Raw genomic sequence first — 15,504 nt, forward strand, 5'->3', positions numbered from 1 at the left:
AATTGTAAACAAAACATGTAACACTGCAGGCAAATGCAATTCAATAAATCATACTGTCATGGATCTTATCACTTTCTTCAAACAAAATATTGTTTTTTATCAAAAATCTATTTTAAAAATCTTTCTATTAGTATCCAAATTCTCATAAAAGTCTGACTCATAATTATCTTTTTTTAAATGTTAGTAAAATTATAAAGTATATTTCGCCTTTTAAAAATATATCTATATATCCTTAGCTTTTTCTAGTTAATTATGATGTTACAGACAAGTAAATTTCCAGGGAATGAAGTGGTTCATGCCTTTCATAATTAATACTTCAAATTAAATCTTCTTATAAATTGAGAAATTGTCTTTTTAAAGAGGCAAGTTAACACGTAAAATTATGTGTGAGAGCTATTTGATCATTCTGACATGAATAATGATAGCAAACACTCAATTTATCTCATCACATATGTCCTATACTTACAAAAACAAAACAAAAGATTCCTTTGCCTTATTCCCAATCACTGATAACAATCTAAAAAAAATACCTTAAGATAAAGTATTGTGGATTTTTTTTCCAAAATAAAGTCATATTCCAGGTTCTATTTTATCTTTAAATTACGGTTAATTATAAACTAACTAAAAATAAGAATGTTACTTCAAAGAAATGAAGGAAACAGGTTCTTCCAACTTTACTGAATCTATTTGTATCTCCTTAAACTACTAACACAACTAGATGCCACAGAAGCCTACTTGTCAAGCTTCCTTGAGTTAACTGGTAGACGATTCTAGTAATCAATGTCCTTGTCCATAAAGACTTTAGTGTCAAAGGGAAGGCAGAATAAAACAATACGAAAAAGGAAACAATATTTACTTTTTTGGTGGAAGTAAATAACAAAATATACAAAAATCCAAGATAAAAAATTTTCCTGGCATTTTAGGTAATCAACACTTCTGTTAAATCCATCCACCAGACTGGACTTTGCCAGAAAAATACTAGATTCGCACCAAGGCTATGGAGCTCACGGCTGACACACTTTTGAATCATTCTGCATCTGTGCTCCTGAAACTTGGGCCACCTTCTGTCTACTCTTCACTTCCAACATCTAAGAACGCTCAACAATGGGTTCCTCTTGGGGCTTTGTTATCTCCTGACTCATGCAGTCTGTGAAAAAAGGAAGCCAAGCAAAAGATAGTTGTACAGGAAATAATTAACAGATACCGTGCTGAAGGATACCATTTCACAGCGACTACAAACTTACAGGCCAATTCACTAAAAGATACATCTGCTTCCCCTGCCTTAGAAACCTGGGCCAGCAGAACTATGCCCGACTTCACAAAAAGCCTAGGTTACCAAAAAGGAAAAAAAGTGCTTTTACAAAATACTTCAGCCAATGGAGCTGACTTACAAAAAAGGAAATTAGAATAACAGAAAATCCCACTGGTCAAGCCAATAAAACCAAACATACATGCATCATATTGGTTTTAGTTGTGCTCTGTTGTCAAAAATGGTATACAATGTAAAAGATGAATTACCAATAAAGAAAAAAAACCCAGCTACCTAGATTTTATTTAATAAAAAATTAAAATGGTCATGTTCACTATTACACATAAGTCAATGAATGTTTTATATTTTTTAAATAAATCTATAATATATTTGTATTTAAATCATACCGTTTTCTAATAGGCGACAACAGAAGCACAGAGATGTACAAAGATTGTTAATCTCTGGATATAGTAAATGGTTTTTAATATTTTATTCTGAGGCAAATCAAATATCAACGGCTACCTAAGGAGAAACTTTACCAACATGGCCTAAAAACAACTGTTTCATAACCAACAATTAGGGAGGTATATAATTCCCATTTTTCCTGGTATAGTCTGCTCTCTTTGGTATCTGATATACATGCATATGTAAAAAATTCAAATGGGGTGAGGAAAATGGTTATGTACATAAACATTATGTTGTCAATACTATCCATATGATAACTGAAAGGCTGCTTTTATTTTCATCAAATGTGAAGCAAAATAATAAATATCAGATTTTTCACTTGAGATCATGTTTAGTTAAAAAACGTTCCTGCGATCTTCTGTCAGTGGTTGTAAAGGCATTCAACGCTGTCGCTTGTCTGAATGTCTGTTTGGCTGCCAACGGACTGTCCCCAAAAGAACATTTTTGCATCTCAATAGACTGTCCGGTATCAACAATCTTTAAACTATAAATTTAACGCCACTGAAGAAAGGGGGAAATAACATCTGCTTTGTAACTGTCTTGGTATCACATTTACAAAACGAACAAATAATCATACTACTTTGCACTTATCTAGAACATGACTCTGACGATCTCAAATGGCCTGACAAACATTAATTAACTAAGCTGCACAGCACTCCTGTGAGGACGGCAGGCATTATCATTGTCTCTAAAAGAGAGATGAACGGAGATCCTGAGAGGCCCTTCCTTTGACAGTCAGTGGCTCAACTTGGAACTCAACTCCCAGAACTTGGAACTCAACTCCCATGGCCCATGGCTAAGCATCTCCGCCAAAACCAAGTGGTGCAAAATGTACGTGTTAAAACAGACAAACTTCCCTAAATAAATTTACACTGGAAACTAAAATCAATCTCAAAGAGATTTACTTTTCCCCTAGATGCATAAGAAAGTAGGCTAACAATGAAGGTGTTTGAACCTATGGAAGAATAGAACCTGTGAGTTACCTATGACATTCTGTTTTAATTACACTTCTGTGTTTCATTAATCAAAAAATGCATTTAATATTGGCAAAATCTTTGTGAAATTTAATGACAGATGTTTTGTTCCTATTAATGTGGTTATCAAAGACAAAGCTTTCTATGTTATAAAATCCAATCTAAAAAGTTAATTACAAGCATGAAATCTAGAATTTCTTATCCAGGAACTAATAAGACTAATATAGTTGCATCTGTATAAGAGTCTGTCTACAAAATAAATACCTTTGTGTAAATATACACTGTAGAAGAGGCTGGTCAGAAAAGGGCACAGGACTACACTGAGTTTTGACTACGTTACACCGTTTAGTTAAAAATGAGAAAGAAAAATCTATTTGAATATATCAAACCAATTAACCTTTGCTTTTTAACACAGGCAATGTTAAATATATTAACCTCCTCACAGAGCCAAATTTTAAGTTTAAATGAAAACACTGCATTTTCAAAACATTTTCAGGACCTTATTCATGTTTTATAAGATCTATTCTAGAAGTTTTAAAAGAATAAAGTTTTCATATAAACTTGGACTACTTCCTACTCAAAAGAAAAAAAACTCAATGATTTTATAGAAATATTGTGTAGCTAATACACAAAAACCTAATTTTCATAAAGCAATTTACAAGATAAAGCTTATGTTAATGTGCCCCTTGCCATACTCAAAGCACAATGGTCAACAAAGGTCACATAAACAATTTAAAACTTTTTATAACAAGATCAATTCCATACCAGTAACAAGGGAAAAATATAAAGACATTCACTAAATGAAAATATACATAAATGATCTGCTATTGAACACAAAACTAAAAGCTGAACACTGACCTATTCCAAAAAAAAAGGAAAATTAAGAAAACTAATGAAAAGAATATTCTGAAATTTTAGCTGTTCGCTGTGATTCTTATATTTTCTTCCTCACTTTGAGTCCAGCAAAATTTCACAACTAAAACCAGTTAAAAACACGTATCAGAAAGATCCATATTCTGAAAGCAACATGATAATTATTTGCTTTGTGACATGACCCTAACTACATTCAGCCTACTCTTCAAAAAATGTTTCCATTATTTACCAGTATAGTATGGAACTACTTTAAATTAATATTTTCTGCTGCACAAATTTTTCATACTTAATTCCATACAGTAGTCAAAGTTGATAGTCAAGTTTTCACTTTTAGTATTAAAAACTATATGTATAAATGTATTTACAAATATACTTGCTCTATTAATGCCACATTGTGTGCACTAGTTAATAAAAAAATCACTTTTAAAACTTATTTCCTATTTTTCAAATTGCTATTTCTAAATAAATATGGCAAACAGCAAGGTAATTTCAAGTTCCACTCTACTATTTAAACTCACATATGAAGATTACATCCTGTAGGTATATATTTACACAGACAACTGCATTTTCATTCAAAACGTAAATTGTATTTGCATATTTCTATTGTGTATTTATAAATTTTTACAGGACACCTTCACTACTAACTAGACCTCTATAACTACAAAATTAAAGTGCACTGTTTTTGCCTTTAGTACATGTGACTACTTATTCTGACGGATATCTCCTGGGTTTTCCCTTACTGATGGCAGAGGGATGAATCGAGAAGTGTGTATTTGCTATGACAACTCAGCAATACCAATTTCTACCACCAAAGTAGAATTCTTAACAAATTTACAATCAGAATGGGCTCTGCTTAATTCTCTTCGGTGTCTTAAAAAGCTGATCAGCTAAGACATGTGTACATTAAAAATTTTTAAGTCACTTAATACACTAAATATTTCACAATAAATTAAATTAGCTACACTTCCTATTCCCAAAATTCAATAAAATCAGCCATTTCTAAAAGCACTATTCATATTCAATGAAAATGTCAACTTTTGTAAAGATTCAAATTTTACTAAAATCACAGAATGATCCAAGACTCTTTAAAATATATATATATATTTACCTAGTTATTTATCTTATAGACACATTTTTTTTAATTTTGTAAGCTCTCAAAGTTGAGTAGATGATATAGCCGTCAAGGATCACAAATGCTACAGTTAGGAATTTGACTATTCATTGTAGAACATGGTTAAGTGGTCTCTGGGGGCAGATTTCCTACTTCAGCAGCTAATGTGGAGGAACTGAAAAGACAGTTGAAGTGATGCAACAGAAACTTGAAGTCAGGAATTAAGGAAGTGGAGGAATTGAGAAAAACAATTTTTTAGAAAGTTTTATCATCCCCAGCCTGCTCCAAGAATGTAACTATCATGCTCAGGTTTTAGACTTCACTGTGTAATAAATTATTATCATTCCAAATTCCTAGTGTATACAAATGGTGGCAGAAAAGGTAATATTCCACAAAGTCTAAAAAGAGTCAAACAATCTGGTATCAAATGAAGATGTCACGGATGAAAACAATAAGTTTAAGTGGGGAAAAAAAGGGTCGGGAACTCTAGTGCTATAGCTGTGAGGCATCCAGTTATACCACCCTCTCCAGATGCAATATGAAATTTAACAAACGTAGGACATGTCATTCCTGCCTTATAACCAGAAACCATAAGGGCCACTTGAGATCAGAAGAGTCCTGACAGAAAATAATGAGCATTTACAGTGATAAAAATGCAGCTCCATATAGATTTCTCTAAAAAAAGTCTCTGAATTGAACACCCTCTTGAAGGGCACAGAATTACATCTCTTCTTTCCAAAGTGACTGATAATAAACTTGCTCCTTCCCTGCAGGAAGGATTCTTTGTTTCTCAGAGAACAGGGGGCATCACCTCTTCTGCATAAGCCCTTCTCTTGGCTCCGGGGCATGACTGCAGATGGAAAGGTAACAGCTTTTATAATTAACTGTGCACCTGGAATAGTGTTTCTCAACTCCACTAGAGAATACCTGAGAAGCATACATAGGCTTCAGAGAATCTGCAGGAAATGAGAGCAGAGTAGGTGAGTCGACTTTGGAAAGAGGAATTTTTCTCCCCAGAATACATCCAGAGAGACCTCAGGGGGCTCTGACCTGCAGGGTCAGAACTGAACTCTATTTCCTAACTGGCTCTTTTGTAAAGGTTGGCTGGTTTCTGATCCTACCTTCTATGCATGAACAAAGCTTCGAAATATCCAGAAAGCTCAAAACTTTCTCAGAGTCAAGGTGAAATGTTGAAGCCATGACGCCTCAGGCAAAAAGCATCACTTACTGGGAACTTGGGAATTTTCAAAATCTAAAATATTTCTAGACAATGCTGAGTCTACGCAGCATGAAGCATCAAGGATCTTATCTTACTGAGAGATTTGGTTTGGTTTTTCTACATGGGACTAGGTCTTTCTCCCTAAAAGAGCCTGAGAATATAAAATGCACAGTTCTCTTCTTCGGATGCTCTTCACACCATCCCCACTTAGGTCTATCTCATTTTTTCCCTCTTCTTGGCAACTAAACAACAAGCAGTGTCATTTGTACATATTATACTGTGAGTTTTAAAAAACACTACATTTCTGTATTAACATCTCACCAAAGGCTTTGCATTCTTAGTGATTTAAATCTCTGCTAATTTCCTTACTAACCACATACTATGCCACATCACCTTAAAATTTAAAAGTCATTTAGTTATTTTAATAGAACAGACGTGCATCCTTCTGAGATTCTGAATCTCCCTTCTCCAAACATGGCCTTGTTGTTTTACATAATCACCAGGAATGATTAACCAACATTTAATCTGAGCTAAGAGCGAGGACAAACAAGTAACCACCAAGCACCATATCAAGTGTGTGTACAGCACACACAAACACACATGAGCTCCTTTCTACCACTTGGCCTTATAAGTATGTATCTCCAGACTGATACAGACATTTAGTTTCACTTGGTAAGACATGATGCTAAATCTAGAGAATGTGTGTTCCCCTGTTTTCCCTTCAAGATGTATAAATTATTTAAAAATTAAACCTTCCTACCCGTAACAGGGACTGGGACTCATCCTTGGACTTGTTTTCTCCCGATGCAGGATACTGCTGGGTGAGGGCCCCGGACTTCTCTCCACCAGCTGGCACCCCCTGCAGGAATCCCTTGGTCTCCACAGCCAAGCCATAAATAGGTCGCGCCAGATGGGCAGCTTCTACATTGGGGCTATCCCTTAGAGTCTTTGTCTGCTCTTGGGTGCCGGACACAGGCGTCAGAAGCCCCAGGCTTGCTTGAGTGTATGATGGACTGCCCCGCAGGATGTCTGGCCCTCTCCAAGTCATGCTGCGAAGTTCATCACTTGAACTCTCAGTCCAAACTTTTTCTTTTAGCGTGTCCTTATCTTCTAGCTTCTCCCTCTTCACCACACTCTCGGAAACTGGCTCTCCCATTTTAGAGTCTGGATTGAGCAGACTGTAGACCTTGAGGTCAATTTTGGGCTCCTCCTTGATGGTGGATACGGCATGACCGTCCTCGTCGCCATTGGCTGTAGTGATGTCCTGTTCCTGGCAGTGAACAGCGTTGAAGTGCTCCAGTAGTGACTGAGTATCGGCAGCTGTGAAACTGCATTGACGGCATTTGTAGCAGCTGTGCGCTCTCCTGGAGAAGAAGAAAACAGTCACTGGAAATCTAGCATTCTGAAGGGCTTTTTAAAAGAACACTCTTTAAGCACCTGAATTTTATCTCATGTAATGTAATCGGTAGAACGAAATACAACATTCTCAACATCCAGAAATTGGAATGTAATCGACTAGCATTTTCAGTTCTATACAAAGAATGTGATGTTCTCTTTTGTTATATCAACAGTAACAAGTATAAACATACACACATACACACACACTTATGTGCATACATTCCAGACGATTCACATTTAAAACTGGGTGGTTTGCTCTATTATCGAATGACCTACTCTGTTCATTTTACGATGATTGGATAATCATCAATTTTATATTTAAGATATTAATATATTTTTACACCTAATTTCATCAACGGACTTTTCACTTTCTGTTTATTTACACTAAATTGAGATATTTTTTTCACTATAAACATACACACATTTCTAGTTCTGAAATGCTTTGTACAGCTTTTACCTATATTAAAATAAATTCTACCTAACTGATTATAATGTTCTCTTCTATCATAAAATTTGAATCTATTTAGTCAATGAAATATGGTTGATTTACATAATCTAGTAAATAAGATGTATTAGAAGCTCAAGATCTTTTAAAACAAATTCTGTAAGGACTTAGGAACATTCCACAAATTGAGTGTCTATTGGGTGTGAAGCAATGTGACAGGTGCTATAAGAAGATATTCATTAAGAGTGTGTGTAGATTTGTGTTTACGTGTGTGTTTTCTTTTTAAAAGGCATAAAACAAGGAGACATTATTGTTGAATTTCAAAGCATCTTCTAAAAGACAGAACAGTAACTGTTAAATTAGGACAAATGTTTGATTAACAAAGAAGAACAGAGGCACTGTACCCTAAGAGGCATACTAGAAAGGTACACAGATGACTTGGAATAAGGCATACTTTCTTTAACTATAAAAACCTTTCTCTAAAGAAATACCATGTGAAACACTTGCTACTCCACTGATATAACGGGTTATGAGTTACCAATTTAAAATAAAGTAGCAAAATAAGTTTTGAGAGCTATTACTTAAAGCTACTACAAAATATGTACTCATATAAATAACTGTAGATAACCATCATAATATTACTGTGCCACGCATTGGGTACACATTGGTGAATAAAAGACATGTAGCCCTTGCCCACTTGGTGTTTAGAGTCTAGTCAGGAATGATGAGCTTCACATTAGACTATAAATAAATATGTTAAGTACAAAGAGTGATGTGTGCTAAGAATGAAATGGATAGGATGGAAATGGGTAGAAAGGCTGTTTAAGATCAGGAAGGCCTTTCTGAGGGAGATATATAAAACAAAAGGATGAAAACGAGCTATCCTTGTTGGAGGAGGAGGAAGGGGAAAGGAAGCACATTCTGTAAGTCTGAGATACTGAAAAGAGGCCATTGCTGCTTTAGAGAATAAATAAGAGGAAGCATGTCAATCAACAAGCTGGAGGGGTCATCTAGAGCTCTGTAGACCATGGTACGGAGGTAGATATCTTCAAAGGTTAAGGGAAGCAGCTGCAAGGTTATAAGCAGAGGAGTAGCATTCTAATCACTTTGGGTTGTAACAGTTTCTGAATTGAATAACTTCGCTCCCTTATGAGACCAGATTGATGGCTCAAAATCCAAAAGAATACTATTTTGCGGAAGCAAAAATCACAGGCTTTAAGACATGTAACAAAATCTCAGCCAGTATTTGTTGAGAGTACTTAATGTGGTACACAATTACCTTATCATTAAGAGCTTACATTTGGTTGAATAAATATGGATATCTAACTTTTAATTTTTACAGAAGATTGTTTTCAATCTTTTATTTTTACTTATTGTTTAAGTAGTAAAGATAAAACAAAGGTACATATAACAAAGGATAATTTGATAACAAATTGACTATAAAAATACACTATTAAAATTAATTCTCTCAAGTGAAAAAAAATCTAACCCTTAAGCAGAGGATGTCTATGACCAAAAATAAAAATCTTGGCACCAAAGTCAGTGTCAGAAAACACAAAAACAGGATTAAGATCACAAAGGACAATAGACAAGACTCAAAATCTAGGACCTAGAACCTCTGGGAACCTCAACCAAAGAAACTTTTTACCAAAACTACATTCAAGTATGATCCAATGGGAGATAAATACTAAACTCAAAATTGTAGCAAAAAACTGTTATGTTTACAAAGCTCGAGTGCAAAGAAAAATGGATTTATCAGAATGGTTACAGGCCAAAACATACCTAGGACATACCCTACGGAAGATACATTACATAATCTATTGAGTCATGAAAATTAAAAATAAACAAACAAACAAACTTCAGGAAGCACATTTGCAAATTCTGACTGACCTCCATCCTGAGACAGTTCTAATGAGCTCGCTGCCCACTGTGGCAGCAAGTTTAGTTTCACTGACACGGTGGGATCTCTCCTTGAAATATGTGACGGGATCCTTGCCTGTAAATTAAGGCTATGATTTGCCTCTGCTACATCTACCAAAATTGACGGCTGGAGTAGAAAAATCCCAAAGAATTACAGTAATGTTATTTCCAGAAATAAAGACGATTAATTCTAGGACAACAAGAAGGAGAAAGTATCAACATACAAGAGAAGAAATACAAGATTCTAGAGCACCACAAGACAAAATTATTTTAAAACAGCAGCCTTGCAGTTCTTATTAGAGAAGCAATTTAGTTCACTTAAGAGTGTAAACTCTAGATGCAGAATGCCTGAGTTTCAATCTTGGCTCTGTATTTTACTAAATATGTGACTTGGGATAATTTACCAAACCTGCCTCAATATTCTCATCTGCAAAATGAAAATAATAGTGCCTCTCAACAGGATTCTTGTGAATATTAAGTAAATAACGCTCCTAGTAAATAAGTAAATAAGTCAGGGTTAACCAGTATAAATCCTAAAATTAAATAAAGCCCCTTTTTTCTGTGTGAATCTGCATTCCGTACTCTGAGCAAAGGAGTTTAAACTTACAAACTGGTATTTTGACATTTTTTTGCCATTCTCCCATGTACCTTAAACATAACAGATATCATTGTTAAAACCAAGTTTATTTCCTAGCATATCATTTGCTTTAAGACATTGCCAGGTGGAATATATTCCACGCCTTTTGCTGCTTCACCTAGTGGTGTTCAATGGCTGCAAGATTGAGCAGTTTAGCAGTTTACTGCTTAATTGTCAAGCTTTACTCTCTTTTCATTAATAGTGGTGTACCCAGAATCTTAAGATTCTGAATAACAAAGATAGAAAAGGCATTATCTGTGTTTTATTAGTCTTGTGAGGTGGGGATGCTGTGTGAGTGTATTTATTAAGGTGGTTTAGAGCCATAATATATCTAAGTAATTAAGAGTTTGTGCCTTCAATATCTACTTATTATGCAATCTAAAAAGGTCCTGAGCCAGCTCATCCCTTCAACAAATAAAAATGAATGCATCCAACCCTTCCCCATTATTTGACCGATACTTCCTCCTAAATATACAAGGCCCTGGGCCCCTGCCCAGACACCAAAGTCATCACAAAGTATCACACTCTGAGACAAGGTGTCTGGGGTTTCCAGGTTTTCTAGTTTCAAGTTCCTGTTCCAGTGGACAACTCCCTGACTCCTTAGAGGTCTCAGCAAGAACTGCTCTGATCTGCCCCACAGAGGAGCTCTGGATCTGACGGACCTAGGCAAAACCTTCCATGACACCAATGCTGGAGAACTGTCCGAATGCAGAGAATGGTGAGGATAGGCGCAAAGCAAAAAGAAGACAGAAATTACAGAGGGAAGTTTTCAGTGAGAACCAGGTCTTACGCTGAAGAGCAAAATACATTTTAACAGGAAGACTATTAAAATAAGGTTGTAATAACAAGCTCACCTCACACACCTTTTCCTTTGAAGACTTCAAAGCACTCACTCATAGATGATCTCACTTGCCACTGAAGCATAAAGCTCATTTTACAGACAATAAAATGGAGAAATAATGACTTGTCCATTCAGTCCACATCAAGTCAAGAATACAGGGTTTCTACCTCCCAGATCAATGTTCTATTTTTCTATCCTTTGCTGCCTGAATTTTTAACTTCATACAAAAATAAATGAAATTACTGCCAACATGGAAAATGAAAACACAAGGGGATGGGAAAGGTCTTTTAAATGAAAGAAAAGAGACTGACTACAGCAATGGTTTGCAAAACAGGCTGTGTGCAGTGCTGCAAGGTAAGGAGTTTCTTAGCAATACAGATCCCACGGCCTCTCCACGGCCCTACTGAATCAGAATATCCTGGCCATAACCTGAGAATCTGAATTTTTAAAAAGGTCCCCAGGTGACACCAATGCAGGTACCCGTATCTACAAACTACATTAGTAAATATACCATGGTTCTGGCAACTTAATGAACACACTCGTAAGACATCCCCCACCTCCCATGACTTGAATAAAACACAGGCAATGCCCTGACTCTCTTTGTTATTCAGAATCTTAAGATTCTGGGTACACTACTATTAGTGAAAAGAGAGTAAAGCTTTACAATTAAGCAGCAAACTGCTAAAGTGCTCCATCTTTCAGGCCATTGAACACCACTAAGTGAAGCAGCAAAAGCAATTTGCTACATGGTACTCTAGAGACCTAAAGGACTTCTTTTTCCCCGTAATATCAGTATTAAATAAATGACAGAAAATATATTAAAAAGACAACATTACTCTACTCTCAAAAGCTTGACGCAATATAAACTCTTCAATAATCTATATTAACACCTAGAGCAGTATTTCTCAAACTCTAACATGCATGGGAATCACCTGAGAATCTAGCTACAATTCAGATCCTGATTCTGGAAGTCTGGGTTGGGACACAATATTCTGTATTTCTTACAAAATTCCAGTTAATGCTGTTCGTCTCCAGACCACATCTTAACTAGCAAGAATCAGGAAGCCATAGTCAAAAATAACTTCAAGATGGGTGTTAGCTTGGAATGAACTCTCAGTACATATACTGGGCACTTGATACAACATTCCAAAATGAATTCTTTATAATGAGCAACATCATTTTCCCTCTTAAACCACACACAATACTACCCATCTCTGAGAGTCAACACTAACAGCTTTATAGGTTAAAACCACAAACATGACATTGTCAAGCGTGATCACAAAGCAGTAATTCATCTTTTTTTATTTCATTGTTTGGGGATCATCTTTCAATATTCTTTAGTGCTAGGCCATTTATATATATGTTGCCTCACAACAATCACACACAGTATATATTTCTATCCCCACCTCACAGAATAAGAACCTGCAGCACAGACAAGTCAATTCACATAAAACAATATGGAGGGTGTGATGCAGTATTTTAGCTCCTGCCCATGGTTACTCTTTCATGTATGCTGTTTGGCAGTTGATGCAATGTTACTAGCTTGTTCCAGAAACTAGTTCCTGAAAGATTTGGGCATATTCTCTCACATGTGTCATTCTCTCAACTGAGAAGACCTTCAACATAACGCCACATACCCAAAGAATAAAAATAGATTACTTTGATCTCTAGTATAAGAAACATTATCCAAGAATGAGGTTTAGTCATAGTGAAACTACATTAGTTTGGACTTTCCTCTAACCTACTAAATGCATTTCATTTTATCAGCATTAACATGAAAACTTCAAAGTAGTTCAGGGAATTTTCCTCTCATTTCTCAAGATCCTCCCTAACCACCTTCTCATCCATAAAGACTTCCCAAATGACTCAACCCAAGAGTCAACCTAGCATCCTCTGAGCTACTTTCAAACTTCATCTTCCTCTGAGGATTTTTTCCACGTTGCCTTTTATTAAAATCTTGTGTATGTCTTACTTTGCAGTTATATTGTAATTGCCTTAAGCTCAAGACCAAAGCTCACACATGTCTCTGTATCCCCGTATCCCCATATCCCCACTCAGAACGTCCAGTCAGTAAATATCTGCCTAATAACCCACAGAATGAACTGCCACAGCTCTGGGGATGTTCAGGATGCTGGATTTCATAAGTAGAGTCATAAAGCAGCAGAGAAATATTAAGAAGTACATAGATATTTTGCAGATGGTATATGCTGAGTGGTCCCCTGAATAAACTCTTCATTATTTAAAAATTCCTAGAATTTCTGGCTGCATTAAGCCAAACTAATTTAAAAGACACTACAAATATATGCCTTGCAATAATTTAAATTCTATACTTTTCCACCAACCAGACAGCAAACATTTTCCTCATGCTACCTGAGGAAAAAAGATGTGATTTTGTAAGTCTTCTTAGCATGAGGTTGCCAGATAAAACACAGGATGTCCAGTTAAATTTGAATTTCAGGTAATAAATAATATTTTAGTGTTAAGTATGTCCCATACAATATTTGGGATATACTTATATAAAATCTCAGTATGTGGCATTTAATATTTTAGACAAGGAAGACAGGAATCCAAGAAACTTGGATAAAAGAGCTAAATCATCCTTTGCCTCCAGAGAAAAGTACATTAAGCTGCCTAAAAAGGCCAAGTTATACTTAATTAAAGTGACTTAAAATTTCTGTGAGAAAAGATATTTTATTTCTTATCCTACTTGATGGAATTTTCATGTGCTATAAAAAAGCCTTTATTGGGGCCAGCCCCGTGGCTTAGCGGTTAAGTGCGCGCGCTCCGCTACTGGCGGCCTGGGTTTGGATCCCGGGCGCACACCGACGCACTGCTTCTCCGGCCATGCTGAGGCCGCGTCCCACATACAGCAACTAGAAGGATGTGCAACTATGGCATACAACTATCTACTGGGGCTTTGGGGAAAAAAAGGAGGAGGATTGGCAATAGATGTTAGCTCAGAGCCAGTCTTCCTCAGCAAAAAGAGGAGGATTAGCACGGATGTTAGCTCAGGGCTGATCTTCCACAAAAAACAAAAATTTAAAAAAAGCATTTATTTCAGATCCATCCATATTTCAATGCACAGTGGCTTTTTATCCTTTTAGTAATATTTCATTTATTAGTAGAGATCAAAAATTATTTTCATAATTCACAAAGGGCTGAGGTTTTCTAAACTCTAGAAAAAATCAGCTGAAAGATGCTACTCTTTTACTCTGATAATATTTCTCTTTTCATAATAAAGCAGCTCACAGTATATGTGCAGTCAGCTCTAGTGATGCTTTTTCTCCTTTAAATGTTAACTTCCATCACTTAAAGAGCTCTCCTTTACCGAATAACTATATTTCACTTTCAATAGTTGTTTTTTTTCTTTTTGTTTTTTTGGTGAGGGAGACTGGCCCTGAGCTAACATCGTGCCCATCTTCCTCTATTTTTTTTTTTTTTTTTTTTTGTGAGGAGATCAGCCCTGAGCTAACATCCGCCAATCCTCCTCTTTTTTTGCTGAGGAAGACGGCCCTGGGCTAACATCTGTGCCTATCTTCCTCCACTTTATATGGGACGCCGCCACAGCATGGCTTACCAAGCAGTGCGTCGGTGCGCGCCCGGGATCCGAACCAGCGAACCCCGGGCCGCCGCAGCGGAGCGCGCGCACTTAACCGCTTGCGCCACCGGGCCGGCCCCCATCTTCCTCTATTTTGTATGTGGGATGCCGCCACAGCATGGCTTGATGAGCAGTGCATCAGTCCATGCCTGGGACTTGATCCTGCGAACTCCAGGCCGCCAAAGGAGAGTACGCGAGCTTAACCACTATGCCACCAGGCCAGCCCCTTACTTTCAATAGTTTTAACCACAGTTTTTCTTCTTCAATGACTAAATGGACAACAAAGTAAATGAATAAATCATAAATACTAATCAATTAGACTCTGAAAGGTACTTTTTGATAATTATAGAATCAAACACCTACAAATAAATTGTCATAGGAGTAAACGAAGGTGATTTAATTTAAATATAGTTCAGTAGATCCAACATCTAATAAAATTAGCCATTTTTGTAATATATACTTTGTCGTTATGAAGATCTACATGTGTGCCACTTGAGATTACTGACACTGTAGAAGGATGGAATGAAAACCAGGCAAAAAGAATATCTGAGGGACAAAGGCAGAAAAGGAATTATAGGTGGATAACCAGATCAAGCAACTTTTACAAGTTGGAAATATAATATTCAGCCTTAGTTAAGTACAGAGGAGCAGTCTACAAAATATAATCTAAGAAAAATTGAAATTCTCAATGAATAAAATTCCACCTGCTCCACTTATCTTGTATTTTTAAGCTGAAATAATCTGATTAGTATTTACTCATTTGGAGTAACTGGA

The 15,504-nt window shown here is 36.2% G+C and overlaps 1 protein-coding gene across 5 annotated transcripts in view; it reads right to left on the bottom strand.

Moving 5' to 3' along the window:
• The window catches only part of TRPS1 (transcriptional repressor GATA binding 1), a 249,904-nt gene that overhangs the window by 164,315 nt on the left and 70,085 nt on the right, over window positions 1–15,504 (bottom strand). For all 5 annotated transcript variants that reach the window (XM_058564815.1, XM_058564818.1, XM_058564817.1 and 2 more), the window contains one exon: window positions 6,652–7,255. In XM_058564815.1, coding sequence (XP_058420798.1) covers window positions 6,652–7,255 — 604 coding nt within the window. The remainder of the gene's footprint in view (window positions 1–6,651; window positions 7,256–15,504) is intronic.

This window comes from Diceros bicornis, chromosome 21 (genome assembly GCF_020826845.1).
Source record: "Diceros bicornis minor isolate mBicDic1 chromosome 21, mDicBic1.mat.cur, whole genome shotgun sequence".
In the NCBI taxonomy this organism is placed as follows: domain Eukaryota; kingdom Metazoa; phylum Chordata; class Mammalia; order Perissodactyla; family Rhinocerotidae; genus Diceros; species Diceros bicornis.